General features: G+C 40.9%; 1 protein-coding gene across 4 annotated transcripts in view; it reads left to right on the top strand.

Annotated features, from left to right (window-relative positions):
* Nucleotides 1-15706, top strand: part of GALNT13 (polypeptide N-acetylgalactosaminyltransferase 13) — a 415890-nt gene that overhangs the window by 279231 nt on the left and 120953 nt on the right. For all 4 annotated transcript variants that reach the window (XM_074967361.1, XM_074967360.1, XM_074967359.1 and 1 more), the window contains one exon: nucleotides 1086-1266. In XM_074967361.1, the coding sequence (XP_074823462.1) occupies nucleotides 1086-1266 (181 nt within the window). The remainder of the gene's footprint in view (nucleotides 1-1085; nucleotides 1267-15706) is intronic.

The following is a 15706-nucleotide window of genomic DNA, read 5'->3' on the forward strand; positions in this document are numbered from 1 at the left end:
ATTTTGGCTCATTGGCAGCTCCAGAGACATTGCTGGGAAGCAGAAGGAGACAGACAGGAAGAATTTATTATCTCCCCAAGTCGCCTGCATGGAGACTGGGGAGGAACAGCAAGATTACAGGCAAGAGTATATAATACGCTAACCTATGTATAGTCCTGGAACTTTAAAATTACATTGGTCCTGCAGGTGGATCTTGTTTTGTGAGAACTTGCTGCTGTTCAATGTAATTACGTCTGCAGGTCTGATGGACTATTCAAAGCCTAAGGCCAAAATTTGCCCTCAGTTATACCAGTGCAATCCCACTGAAGAAGTGGAATTACACTGATGTAACTGAATGTAGAATTTGGCTCCAGGACTTAAGTAAACCAGTAATTTCCATTGCGTGGAGATTATCAGATTTTCTTTTGTGTGTATAGGTTTCTTCTTGCTAGTCTATGGTAACAGAGCTGCCTATCTCACCACAGAGAGGGACTGGTTTTGGAGCCAAAGAGCATACATTTGGGCCTAGTGCTTCATGTATGTAGCAGGATGATGGCCATGGTGACTGTGTATATACATATCTATACCTATAATATTACAATCAAGGACCATTGTACCATCTTCTAAATAGCCAAAAAACACGATGCCAGTAAAAATTACCAATGCTCTTTTCTATTGTTATAAAACGCTATGAATTGCAGAATGAAATTCTTGGAAACTCAAAATCATTACAAAGAAAAGAACAACTGACGTCCTGAATTGAATATTAGTGCATAGCATAATTACACCATTTATAGTGTAGGGTGCTCGAAAAAGTGTGTGTGTGTGTGTGTGTGTGTCTAAAGTGATAGGCTGAGTCTACAAGTCAGGTAAGCTTGCACAAGATGACAGAAGTCTATGGTCTTGCACGTACTTTATCATTAGTGAAATTTGACCTGTATAATTACATTAAAAATTGATGTGTAAATCTCTATACACTTCTGGGATGAAAAAACAAAGTAAGGAGTCATCTGTCAAATGTTTTCTTAGAGCTGGCTGCTTCTTGCAACAGAATTTTTGCAGGATATTTTTCATACACAGTTTTAAAATATTTTGCCTAATTTCAGATTTGGCAGTGTGGAGGCTCCCTGGAGATTGTAACATGCTCTCATGTTGGACACGTGTTCCGTAAGGCAACCCCTTACACTTTTCCTGGTGGCACCGGACATGTAATCAACAAGAACAACAGGAGACTAGCAGAGGTCTGGATGGATGAGTTTAAAGACTTCTTCTATATAATATCCCCAGGTAAGAAATCATTTTGTGATCATTTTATGAAATGTGGATCTATCTGAAAAATGAATATGCGTATGTATGTATGTATGTGAGTGAGAGGCGTGGGAGAGTATAGTTAGAGTTCTTTCTGCATCTCCTTCTCAAGTGTCAAATCCTTCTATATTCTTTTTTTAAAGAAAAAATATTGCCTATTTAAGTCTAGAAAAAATTGAAGGTCTTAAGAAGTCTTGTTTGAGATAATTTCTAGCATGTTATTTTCAAACTAGTGGGAAAGTTCTTTGGCTATATTAACTCTAAGAAAAAGAGGATGTAGTCAGATCAGTCTTGCATTCTGGTGATCCCTTGGAAGTAGTTGCAACTGGTGCAAGTTAGAGCAGCTCTAGAACTGTTCTGCATTGCTCACTGGACTATAGCAGTACTCAGTGGCCTGGCAATCAGGGAGCCAAAATATTAAAAAGTGAAAACATGAGTCTAATTCCTCCATTTGATGTACATGCATGGCTCCCATTAATATTTCTCTCTTGTATGCATGTCAAGGAAAAGACTCATGTTTTCACTTAGTCCAGAGTAAGAACTTCAAGAAAATCATGAAATGAAGGAATGATTCTAAGATAATGCATATCTTGCTATAACTTATCATACAGAAATTGAAATGCCTATACAACAGATATGAGTAATGTATGTAAAATATTGTATTTTAAACTTATTCTTGTATTTATGATTTTTATATTTCAGTAACATGTAAAAATAATTGCACAAATGTTTGTAAGTACATTTACAATCAACTGACAGGGATCACAGGGTATACAGATAGTAAATATGCAGTATTTTTTCCCTTATGAACAAAACATGCAACATTTTTCAATAAGAGTCACTTAATTATTGGTTCAAAAATATATAAAATAGCAAAAATAAGAATGTAAGGACATAGGTACTAAAGCGTGTCAAAAATGTCATTTGAGACATCAGCTGAAGAGTTGGTGTTTATAGCACCTGGAAGGTATAGTATCTTCAGTGTTACTGCATTTATTAAGGGCTAGACTGTGATGTTAAAAGCAAGCCCCAAGCAAGGAGTGCAGCCCAGAGGGAGATTGTTACACAGTCTCCTTCCTGGTCTCACCACTGCCATGGGGAAGGAGTGCATTGTGACAAGTCTATGTCCAACACAGCGAATTCTCCCTGACACACTGGTGTAGCAAACTGCCAGGTGCACAGTATGTGATGGGGGAATGAATGTCGAGCCTCTGCCCTGTCCTTCCCTTTCTCAGCCCAAGAAGCTTTGGGTTGGGGGGGAAGTGCTTTTAGAGTAGATCAGGATAAGGCTTTCCTGTCCCACATCACTTTTCAAGATTTCAGAAATGTTCCCATTCCACATCAGGCTGAAACAGCAACTTTTCAAAGTGTTTTGTGAAAAACGAGAGAGAGAGAGAGAGAGAGAGGGAGAGAGAGACCCAAACCACAGTAGCCAGGTCATCATTCCACATCCCAGGTGAGTGCCCTGACCTCTAGACTGTTGGCTCTTCTGGGATGGGTCTGTGTCTCTTTTTCAGTATGACCAGAAATTTCGTCCTGGACCTGAGAAACCTTTCCTGACAAAAGTTTTGTCAAAACTGGTATGTTCCAGTGAAAAGCTTAGGTTTTGATGAATCAGCAATTTTTTGACCAAAAAATAATAATTCAAGACCATTTCAAGTGCTCCTGACCTTGGTACCAGTAATGACACTGTAGGCCCCCATCCTCAGCCACCCTTATGACAGGGCTTTTCTGTACTCTGTCTGTGCAAGTGCATGAGCAATCATGCCCTCTTCCATCATAGTGCTTTTTGATTTATTTATATTTTTAGAAGAGGAAACTTTGGCCTGATAGACCCCCTTCTCTGCTCCCCTACTGAGTTCCATAATGAAGTTACCCTGGGAAATTTCTTCTTCCTATCATGCAGCCCCGTTGTTATGGAATATCAGACATACTAAATGTATGATTGGTCAATATAATGTGTCCTTTATTGAGATGAGTTGTATCTAGGCAGATTAGAACCCTTGCTTTGGTGTGCATAAAAGATGTACCTGTGAAGTCCCATAAGTTTTTTTTTCTTTCCCCTGTGATTTTAAAATGTATTTCATATTTTTGTTTTCCCTTTTATTCCATCTTCAGTTTCTTTTATGAAAATATTAAATTACCATAGCTTTTTATAAAACATATAACAACCCTGTAGCCTCTTAAAGCTTGTGGCGGTTTTCGGCATATTGGCTGTCTCAGCTTAAACCTAGTGGTTCAAAAAGGAACTAGTCTTTACAGAACTGCCAACATTTCAGATGGAAAACTCTTCCCTCCCTCCCCCCTCATCAAAGACAATAATTTAAAATGTGTCTGTGATCAGAAAAAATAAGTGTTTACCAGCAAGTCAGCGTTTCAGATAAAGAGGTTTTTTCCCCTCTTCTATTTCAAATAGTTTCTTGATTGGTAGTAGCCAGTCTCCTGAAAGCTGCCACAGGCTTTATGAGCTAAAGCTTTTGTATTTGTGAGCTTAAACCTGTGTTTTCATTTTTTGGCTGAACCCCCCCCCCCCTAAAAATAAGGGTAGTTAAAATCTATTTTATAATACATTTTTAAGATTTTTTTTTGTATAAAATCTAATGCCAGTGTAAGGTGGTTTACATTTTAGACAAGCTTGGTTTTATGGTTTTATTAATACCTTAAAATCACAGATTTCAAATCAGGTTTCAGAGTAACAGCCGTGTTAGTCTGTATTCGCAAAAAGAAAAGGAGTACTTGTGGCACCTTAGAGACTAACCAGTTTATTTGAGCATGAGCTTTCGTGAGCTACAGCTCACTTCATGAAGTGAGCTGTAGCTCACGAAAGCTCATGCTCAAATAAACTGGTTAGTCTCTAAGGTGCCACAAGTACTCCTTTTCAGATTTCAAATCATATCCGTTTAAAGCCAGAACCTCACATCTGGAAGCCCATTATATTTTGCAGCTTTTAGAAATCATTGTTTAAAATGTTGAAAGAATTGGCTAGTCATAAACTGAAGGTGCTGTTGCTATGTTTTATCATGAATCTCTCAGTAGTCTTCCCACTCTCGTGTTGATAATGTACCTTGAGTCTACAGCAGCAGAATCCCCGGGATAAAATTTACACAATAGTTCATGAAGAATTTGATTCCAAAATCCTATTATCAGTGGGAGTTTTGTGTCTAATCCTCTGCACCATGTGTTAGAATGTTAACCAAATCCATTCATTTTAAAAGCCTAATTGGTGCCACACACGCTTTCACTGCCTGAATATTCCAGGACTTCAGGAGTTCAGTCAAAAATAACATAAGAATGGCCATACTGGGTCAGACTAGTGGTCCATCTAGCCCAATATCTTGTCTTCCGACAATGGCCAATGCCAGCTGGTTCAACGGAAGTGATCACAATAAGGCAATCAAGTAATCCAGCCCCCCATTGTCCAGTCTCAGTATCTGTCAGTCAGAGACTAAGGGACACCTGGAGCCTGGGGTTGCATCCCCGATCATCTTGGCTGATATCCAGTGATTGACCTATCCTCTATGAACTTATCTAAATCTTTTTTTAATCCAGTTATAGTGTTGGCCTTCACAACATTCCCTGGCAATGAGTTCCACGGGTTGACTGTGCATTCTGTGAAGAAATATTTCCTTATGTTTGTTTTAAACCAGCTGCCTATTAATGGATGACCCATGGTTCTTGTGTTCTATGAAGATGTAAATAACACTTCTTTATGCACTTTCTCCACACCATTCATGATTTTATAGATCACTATGATCCTCGTTTGAGTAGTCTTCCAAAGGATGTGCTGGCACAGTGGATCCTGTATTCAATTTCTGTGTCAATGTTGCCTGTTTTTGAGAGGTGGCTGCCAAGGTATGCAAAATGGTCCTCAGGTAGTTTGTGCAGGTGAGGGCTGGTAGAGTACCTTGGTTTTCCCAATGTTGAGAGAGAGACATAGGCTGTGATAGGCATCTGTAAGAAGATTTAGGGTGCTCTGCAGGCCAGCCTCTGTGTGTGCAAGAATGACATACTCATCTCTATACTGAAGGTCAGTGATGCTAATTCTTGTGATCTTAGATTTTGTTTGGAGACATCAAAGATTGAGGAGTTGGCCATCCATATGATACTCAATCCCGATTCCATCAGGAAGGCGGTCGCGAATGAGAATCAGGATCACGGCAAGGTAAATGGAGAAGTGTGTTGGAGCAATAACACGGCCCTGCTTGACACCAGTGCGAATGATGAATGGTTCGGTCTCTGAGCCATTGCACAGAATGCCGGCAGTCATCCCATCACGGAGTAGTCCGATGATGGAAATGAATTTCTGTGGACAGCCAAACCTACATAGCACCTTCCAGAGGGCATCACGATTGGTAGTCAAAGGCCTTGGTTAGGTCGATGAATGTTATGAACAGTTCCTATTGTTGCTTTCTGCACTTTTCCTGAATCTGTTGTGCCACGAAGATCAAGTCGGTTGTGCCTTGGGGTGGCCTGAAGCCACACTGTGGTTTGGGGAGGAGTCTCTTAGCAAGGGGGAGGAGGCGGTTTAGTAGGATACGGGCAAGAATCTTTCCAGTGATGGAGAGGAGAGTAATACCTCTGTTGGTCCCACACAAAGATATATCCCCTTTCTTTAATGTAACAATGTTGGGGTTCTTAAAGTCAGGTAGAATTTCTTCGCAGGTCCAGATTTTGGCGAGGAGTTGGCAAAGTTTGTGCTGGAGCATTGTTCCACCAGCTTTAAAAACCTCAGCTGGGATGCTGTCTGGGTCTGGTGTCTTGTGATTTTTTTGTTTTTTGTTTGAGTGATGGCATGCTGGACTTCCTCAAAAGGTGGGGCATCAGCAAGGTGTTCCATTGCTGAGAGTTGTGGAATAAACTCAATGGTGTCTTCAGAGACCATGGATTTGTGGTTTAGTAGACTCTAAAAGTGCTCCTTCCAGAGTTGTTTAATGGATGCATTGTACCTGAGGAGGGTGGAGGCATCCTGAGAATGTAAGGGGATTGGGCCTTTGGAGCTTGGCCCATACATAGCTTTGGTTGCTTGAAAGAAGCTTCTCATGTCATCCTGGTCTACTAAACCCTGGAACTCAGAGGCCTTCTTTTGCCACCACTTGTTTTTGATGTCATGTAGCTTCCTTTGGACTTTGGCTTTAAGCAGGTGATAGGCCTCATGTTTTCATTTGTTAGAGGAATCAATTTGCCAGTTACAAAATGTATTTCTTTTCTGTTGAATTAATGCTAGGATTTCCTCAAACCAGTCTTGGTGCTGATGAGTGGAATATCCTCTAATTTCAGCACATGCATTGTGAATGGTGTTTAAGTTGATCCCAGTGCTCTTGAATGTCAATGATGTTGTCAGGCAGGTTAGAGAGTTTCTGTCAGATGTTGCTGGAATGTCTTGCAGCTGGCTTGGTCTTGAAGTGCTTTGACATTATATCGCTTTTGCTTAGTCTTTGGGTGTTTGCGGTGTGGTGGAGCAAGCTGCAGGTACCTGACAAAAATGATTAGGGGACTGGAACACATGACTTATGAGGAGAGGCTGAGGGAAATGGGATTGTTTAGTCTACGGAAGAGAAGAATGAGGGGGGATTTGATAGCTGCTTTCAACTTCCTGAAAGGGGGTTCTAAAGAGGATGGATCTAGACTGTTCTCAGTGGTAGCAGGTGACAGAACAAGGAGTAATGGTCTCAAGTTGCAGTGGGGGAGGTTTAGGTTGGATATTAAGAAAAACTTTTTCACTAGGAGAATGGTGAAACACTGGAATGCGTTACCTAGGGAGGTGGTGGTGGAATCTCCTTCCTTAGAAGTTTTTAAGGTCAGGCTTGACAAAGCCCTGGCTGGGATGATTTAGTTGTGGATTGGTCCTGCTTTGAGCAGGGGGTTGGACTAGATGACCTCCTCAGGTCCCTTCCAACCCTGATATTCTATGACTGATCTTACTAATTGATGGTCTGGCCAACAGCGATCGGTACCTCTCAGACCTTGTGTTATATGATGTCAGTATAGTCTCTGGCTCTGACGATAACATAGTCAGGGAGGTGCCAGTGTTTGGACAGAGGATGTTTCCAGGTGGTCTTAAATGTATTACTCGCCTAAAGATGATATTTGTGATGAGCAGGTCATGCTCCACACATTTGCTGAGGAAGAAAATACCATTGGGGTTTACCTTTCTCACCCCTTATTTGCCTATTGTGCCACTCCAGAGTTGGGAATCCCGTCCGACTCTGGCACTGAAATCTCCCAGGAGGATGAATTTGTCTGCCTTAGGTGTGGTTGTGAGGACTGCATCAAGAGTTCTATAAAACTTCTCCTTATTGTCTTCCTCATCATCGAGTGTTGGGGCATATGCGCTGATGACTGTGGCATATTGGTTGTTGCTAAACTTGAGCCAAAGAGTCATGAGATGCTAGTTGATCCTCCCGGGAAGCTCCAAAAGCTGACTGGCAATCTTATTTTTGATGGCAAATCCAATCCCGTGAATGTATTTCTCTTCGGGTGGCTGTCCTTTACAAAAGAAGGTGTAGCCACCTCCATCCTCTTTTAATTGGCTCTCATCGGCCCGGCGGGTCTCACTAAGAGCTGTAATGCCAATGTTGAGTCTTGTCAGTTCTCTGGCAATTATGTCAGTTCTTCTTTCTGGACATTCACTGTGCTAAGAGTCCATAAGGGTGTGGACAGTCCAGGTGGCAAAATTCATTGTCTTGTATCTTTTGTTTCAGCTGCAGAGTTGAGTGATCCCACTGGATAGGGCCATCCAGTCAGAGGAGTGAGAGACAGCCTATGTTTGGAGCACCTTTTCTAGCCCCCCTCCCCCTGAAAAGGCCTGCTCAGTCACAGCCACTGCTGTTGAAATGCACTTCTGTCTCAACCAAGCACAAAATGACCATGACTTGTCTGTCGCCATAGGACTTTGTGTGGGTGTGAACCCTTTGGCAGAGGCCTGTGCATGAAATCTTTTAATGTGGGGAAACCGGTGCGCAGGCAGTGACCACAGAAAACTTGACAGGAGGAAAACACTGATCCAGTGGCAAGGAGATCCAAGACAACCAAGGGCCTCCTTCCTGCTGCAGCCTTCACAGCTGCAGGGTACTATTAGGTCCTCTATATGTGCCTGTTCCGCTGTTGGGGTCTTTTGAAGTTTGGACCACGGTTAGTCAGGAGCCTCGCCTCAGACCTGCTCACCAAGGGGGACCCTATCTGGAGTATAAACACTCCAGACGAGGATCTTTAGCCCACGCAAGCCTCTCCACTGCAACAAGGTTGCGGTCCATCAGAGAGTACCACTATCATCTCTCCCCCTTTGTCATCTCTTTTCCAAGCTGAATAGTCCCAGTCTTTTAAATTTCTCCTACTCTGTACCTTTTCCATTTCTAATCTATCTCTTTTTTAGATGGGCTGACCAGAACTGCGTGAAATATTCAAGGTGTGGGCATACCATAGATTTATATAGTGGTATTATGATATTTACTGTCTTATCATCTCTCTGTTTCTAATATTCTGATAGCTTTTTTGACTGCTGCTGCACATGTAGCAGATGTTTTTAGAGAACTGGTCACAATGATTCCAAGATCTCTTTCCTGAGAGGAAATAGCTAATTTAGACCCCATCATTTTGTATGTAAAGTTGGGATTATGTTTTCCAATATGCATTTATCTCTGGGAGGTTGGGCGGCGCGGCCGCAGGCTGCTAGCCCCGGAGCTGCAGCTGCTTCGGAGGCTGGGGAAGAGCAGCATGGCCAGAAGCGGAGAGACTCTGGCCCGGCCTCTTCCCTTCTAGCTCTGCTGCCTCTCCTTGCCCCCCCCTCCCCGTTGGGGGGAGGGGCTGTGTCCCACCTCTCCCTCTCTATACCTGTTCATAAGCCGACCGCCTTCTCTGATGCTTCCCTTTCTTACTAAAACAATTCAGCTTATGAACGAGTGAATACTGTAGTTCCTCATTTTTCTGTAGTTCCTCTTTCTGAAATTAAATGCTACTGTGGTAGACTTCTTTGGTATTTCCCCTCCAACAAGGAAGTTAAATTTAATTATGTTATGGTTGCTATTACTGAGTGGTTCAGCTATATTTACCTCTTGGACCAGATCCTGTTCTCCACTTAGGACTAAATCAAGAATTACCACTTGTGGGTTCCAAGACTAGCTGCTACAAGAAGCAGTCATTAATGGTGTCTAGAAACTTTATTTCTGAATCCTGTCCTGAGGTCACATATACCCAGTCAATATGGGGATAGTTGAAATCCCCCATTATTACTGAGTTTTCTATTTTTATAGACCCTCTAATCTCCCTGAATGTTTCACCATCCTGGTTAGGTGGCAGGTATAATATTCCTACTACTGTACTCATATAACATAGCATCTCTATGGAAAGAAATTCCATGGTACAATTTGATTCATTTAAGATTTTTACTGTATTTGACTCCATGCTTTTCACATATAGTGCTACCCTCCCACCAGCACAACCTATTCTGACCTTCCTATATATTTTGTATCCTAGTATTACCATGTCCCATTGATGGTCATTCTACCAAGTTTCTGTGATGCTTATTATATCAATATCCTCATTTAATAGCAGGTACTCAAATTCACCCATCTTAGTATTTAGACTTCTAGCCTTTGTATACAAGCACTTCTAAAATTTGTCACTTTTTAGTTGTGTGCCATCATGTGATGTAATTGAATGGGGACTCTTTTTCATTTGACTGTTTCTCTTCAGTTCCTACCTGTATTTTATCAACTTCTATCCTCTTTACTAAGATACAGAGAATCCTGGTTAATGGATCCTTCCCATGGGATGTCTCTGTCCAAACCATGTGCTCCTCCACACCTGTTGGCTTTCCCCCAGCCTCTAGTTTGCTGGCATGTAAAATTAAAAAGGTCGTAATCTGGTTCTGTTTTGGTTTAGGGGAGCCCATCCATCCTATATAGGCTCCTCTTTTTTCCAAAAGGTTCCCCAGTTCATAATAAACCTAAAGTCGTCCTTCCTACACTAGCATCTCATCCATGCACTGAAACCCTGCGGTTCTGCCTGTCTAATTGGCTTTGTATGTGACACTGGAAGCATTTCAGAGAATGCTACCATGGAGGTCTTGGACGTTAATCTCTTACCTAGCAGCCTAAATTTGGTCTCCAGGAACTCTGAGCATGCCCCAGGTGGCCCTCATGATATCTGAAGACACTTGATTTGTGGTTGAGTTAACATGAGTATCCTATGACTGCCGTGGCATGCCTGTGCAAAAAAGGGGTATGCTGAGTGAGAGAGAATAGTCTCAACTCCTTAATTTTTTTAAATTTCATTTTAAACATCCTAAAAGATACTTATTCACCCTGCCACCCAGTAAAAATATCATCCAAAATATTTTTTAAAAAGCAACAAAATTCCCCACCAATCAACATCAACATATTTGCAACAGACTAGCTATGGTTTTTCTGTATTTGTTATTTTATGTTTGTTTTTCTGATCAAAAATGGAAGAAGATGTAATGGATTGAGAACAATAAAGATGCTGTGCTAGGGAAAGGACTCTTTGATATGATTTACCAGTGCATTTGACCAAATTAAGGTAGTTTTTTTAAAAAATCGCCTATTGTATCGTGGTATATTTTCTAAAAGAATGGATAATTCCAAGTTCTCTTTTCACATACAGTTTGATAATACAAAGATCCCATTGCAAGGGCCACCTGAGCTTGTTACAATAAATGGTTTTAATAATATCAATTAAGAATACACTTTGGTTTATAGGAGTATGAAACAAGGAAATAATAATACCTTGTTCCTAGGTGTCTGCCATTCTAGCTGCTTTTGCATTACACCTTACCAGCAGGTGCTCCAGGCTGACTGGGGTTAGTTGTTTAATGCATTTCGGTGAAATAATGCACTCAAAATGCATTAGAAAATCACATTAACCTTCATTTTATTCTAAAATACTTTAGAAAGTACATTCTGAAGTGGATACATTATTGGTAAAAAGCATCATTATGTAAGTGTTTGGGATAGTGATATAGACAATGGAATAGTTAAATTATTCTATTTTTCAAAAAGGGCCTGGAATGAAATTGCAGCCTAGCAATGGTGATAGTCGTTCCTAGTACTAAAGACAAGTCTGTCAGCATTTCAGTTATGAAGACTAGCCGACCTGTGCCATTTTTATTTTACTCCTAGAAGCAACCCCCTCTTCACTGATCCTGGCTAGCAGAGTGCAGCGGTACTTGGATATTTTGGGAAGAGGGTTTAATTCCATATCTGCCAGAGGCAGTGTAGGATCTCTTCATGCCGTCATACTGTTTCATGCCTTGATGATTTCCTTTGTCCCCCATTCTGTTTTGTTTTCTACTTGTCTTCCCTTGCCTCTCTGCTTAGTGTGGGGATTTCAATACTTAGGGCATCTTGATTACAGTAGACTCCCACACTGGGTTTTAATTTGTATACCTTCTTACACAATTCTCCCACTGAATTTAACTGAACTGGGTGTTAGGGGAATGTAGTAATTTGAGCCTCCCTCCCAAGGAGGTCACTAGTATAAACAAATTAATTAAAAAAGCGGAATGGAAAAGTAGATCCAAATTTTGCCTGTTTTTCACAAATTCAGCTTGTTCTCTGTTTGCTCCCCAAACCTGTATGTGCCCTATTTCCAAACTCTTCCCACTCTGTGACCTCTGTTAATCATGTGGCCAATTGTCAGACTCCCAAAATAATGTTCATGTGGAATCAAAGATAGTTAATAGAACAATTAAACCTTACTGACTAAAATGAATATTTTCTGGCCAGTCTTAATAGGGCTGGCCCAAAGTGTCTACACTATGTGGTGCTTTCTCAGTCTGCGCCTCATCGATCCAGCCTTTTGTCTACAAATGCAATGGAAAATGGGACTAATACCCCGAAGGTGGTAGTTTGATAGTTTAGTATCACATAAAAACCAAGAGTATTATTTGCCTTAGATGTTTTTGTATGAGAAGACAAAATATAATGTTTTAAAAAATGGATGCAGCCCTTTAGAAAGTAGATGTATTAAAAATGTGGGTGTTGGTAATGTCAAATGACTGTGTAACCTTGCATTTGCTTCAGTGTTTCATTCTGGTAAGTTTTAATAGCCAAGTGCCCCACTTTAGGAAGCAACGGATACAATCAATAGATTTTCTGAGATCTGCTGCCAGAAGTACGTATTTCAAGGGGTGAGCAAGAGGCAAACATATTTTTCACTGGGGAATTGTCTCAAATACTCAGGAGACCCCAAAGCATGAAGCAGCATACAATTGGGATGCTAATTAGATTTAGAATCTCTTTCTGCAAAAGAACTACACTGTTTTTTCACAACATGTATTTTAAAAGTGCCTAATTCGTTCCCTCACAGCATGTGTTTGAAAAGTACCTCATGCACTGTATATCCTAATTTACCTCTATAGATTTTTTTCCCAGTCTTGTGAAACCTCTGTGGAGTTAGGTGCTTGGGATATAAGGTTTGATTTTGAATGTTGATATGATTAGTACAGTAGGAAGTATTGGAATACGGAATTCGACACCTTACCCCATTATGCAACAGAATTATTCATAAGGATATCTTAATGCTGGGTCCTGTGGTGATATATTTAGTGTATGGATCTTTTCTCAATATATTGAGTAGATAGATGGTATCCTGCCTTAGGCAAGATGGGGGAACATTAATGAGCCTCCATTGTTGTGAATTGTTTAACAATTCCATTATTTAGCTAAATAGAAAATGGCTTATTTGAAAGTTTTGACACACACAGCCGTTGAGTGATGCTCTTATAGTGGAGTACCTGTCCTTTAAGAGCTTAAATGAATGAATGTTTTAGAGCTTCCTCACAGGAACTTCTATCTTGGACAAGGAGAAAAACGAAAGAGATTCTTCTGGTGTCATGTTTGGATCCTTTTGTGACTACGCTTACAATCCTGCAGAATACAGCATGTAGGGTGAGAAGTTATTTTCACCACCCAAATCCATACTTAGTCACATAAATATACACCACCAGATTTTCAGAAGTGATAAGCACTCACTAATTGTATTGAAATAACTGAGATTTGCAGGAACCCCATGCCCTTGCAAGCCAAGTGACTTGTACTTTGATGCCCAAAGATAGATATAAATAAGAGTTTGTCTTCAGTGCATAATGTTGTTCCGTGTACTGTCTCTTAGCTTGATGCCCAGGGGCTTGATTGCCCTTTTCTGCAGTAAACTCTTCAGGAGGGGCTAAAAGGAGGGGCAACTATGTGGTGTCCAACATCATTTCATGATGTGAGGGGGAGCTATTTCTCCCTTCACAAAATGGACTATGGGGCCTGGGAAATCCCAGAATCAAGGTCCGTGAGCCCCAGAGTTTCCTAACCCGGGCCTAGTCCCTGTAGGCCTTGCTTGACATAAGTAACTTGCCTCATTTCTTATTGGGCATAAGTGGGAAGGTGAATGGAAGGTTAAGTTGTAAATGGGATCTTGAGAAACAGTATGCTGGAGTCAGGATGTGTGTGCTAGCTAAGATAAGCAGCAACAGCCTGATGCTAGGGACTATGGACAAGAGTAAAGATCAGGTTCCACATGAACAGTAGCTGTACAGGGAAACCAATCCAAAAATGTGTGGTGTAATGGATAGCAAATGCAATGTAATGTGTAAATGTACATAAAAGAAGAGGCTTTCTGTCTAACTTTGGATGTGTGGTATGCACATAGCCACCCCCTACTCTTGAGTCTGATCAACTCCTTGTCGCTTTGCTGTATGCCAAATAAAGGAACCCGAATGGTGAAATCCAGTGTTTTGGATCCTAGAGATCTGGATGAGGTATTCTCCCAGAACTGGACAAGGTGTTCTGGATAAGCCAAGTAGAAGAGGTCTTGGAGGGAATCCCAACAGTCCCTGTCCGTTGGCTCCAGTGGAGCTCAACTACTTGGAACTCGCCTTGTTTTATTGGTCTGTGGGATTCCCTTAAAGTCCGCACCAGAGGGGGGAATCTGTGGGAACATTAATATAGCTCTAGGTAACCTCCACAGGCCAGTGGGTGGAGTGCACCGCTCTGGGGCTCAGCTTTTCAGTTCCCCTACAAGCAAGCGACCTTTCCAACACAGTAGACTTACAAGGAGCTGTCCATATCTTGAAAAAGTGTGAGGATCCAGCTTCTTCTTGGTTATCACTCATCTATCCCCTTCTAGATGATGAAATGATAAGCTCCTCCATCTACCTCTCCATCTTGCATCTCTCCATAAGGGCAAGCGTCCCTGATCTTGCTGTCAAACTGTCTCAACCCCAAATGAGCTAGCTGGCTTACAAACATCTGCCTGCGACTCTCAACATCTTACATTACAAAAGGCACCAGCAAAATCTACTTTGAGCTCAGTGGATTTTCCTTAATGGCATCTGCTTTGTGCAAATATGTCCCTGTCTCAAAATTGGAATTTGGCCCAGGATATTAACCCTTAGGTCAGTATTGTTCTCAAATGATTATTTATGTGTTTAACGATTTGGATAAACTTTGGATAACAATATTGTTCTATAAAGCTTTTTATCACTTAAAGATTCAATTTGTATTACTACTTCTGTGCTAGGAAAATTAGGATGAGTGGGTAGCTTTACACATTGTATAATTCAGTGTTAAATTGTGATTGCTTTTGCAGAATTTTACATTTGTGATGAAGTTTTTAATTATAGTAAGTTTATAAGAGCTGCAGCTTTCTAAAGCAGAGAGTAGAGGTTAGATTTATTAATTACTCCAGAAACAAAGCAAATGATTTAGGCTAAGTAAATGGATATTGAAAATACAAATCTAGCTTTCAGGCTTATTTAGACAAAATGTTTAATTGCAAACCTATGTTCCTATGTAAGCATTTATAATCATTAAATTACTTTCTCTTAAAATTGTATTGAAAAAAATGCCACTCACTCTGAAAATCACCACCCTCTCCTTGTCCTCTCCTCCCCCGGCATGCAATGTTGTTAGTTTTCAAATTATTTTCGAACATGGCCTTTCACATACTTTAAATACAGAAATCAAAGTAGAAGTGTGAATACAACATTAAGGTACCTAATTGTGCAGTCTTAAGACATGCAGGAACTCTGAAATTTGTGGGATTTTGGCTGCATGAGGACTGCAGGGGTGCTGGAACAATTTGTATAGTGGGGGCGCTGAGAGACATTGAACCAAACTGTAAACCCTGTATATAATTGAAACCACTTCAAGCCAGTGGGTGCAACAGCATCCTCAGCACCCCTAGCTCCAGCATCTATGGAGGACTGAGGAATCAAACTCTGAACTATATTTTGGATTAAAAAAACCTATAATACTTACATATTGAGGAATACTTTGAAACTGATTTATTTACCTCCCATAGGCCTCAAATGTTATTTTAGTCGTGTTTTTGAATGGCCAAAGATACATGTGCTGGTCCTGCAGAAAACTTGTACTGTTGATAACCATTTCTAAAAACTACTGGACCTGAT

This window comes from Natator depressus, chromosome 11 (genome assembly GCF_965152275.1).
Source record: "Natator depressus isolate rNatDep1 chromosome 11, rNatDep2.hap1, whole genome shotgun sequence".
NCBI lineage: Eukaryota > Metazoa > Chordata > Testudines > Cheloniidae > Natator > Natator depressus.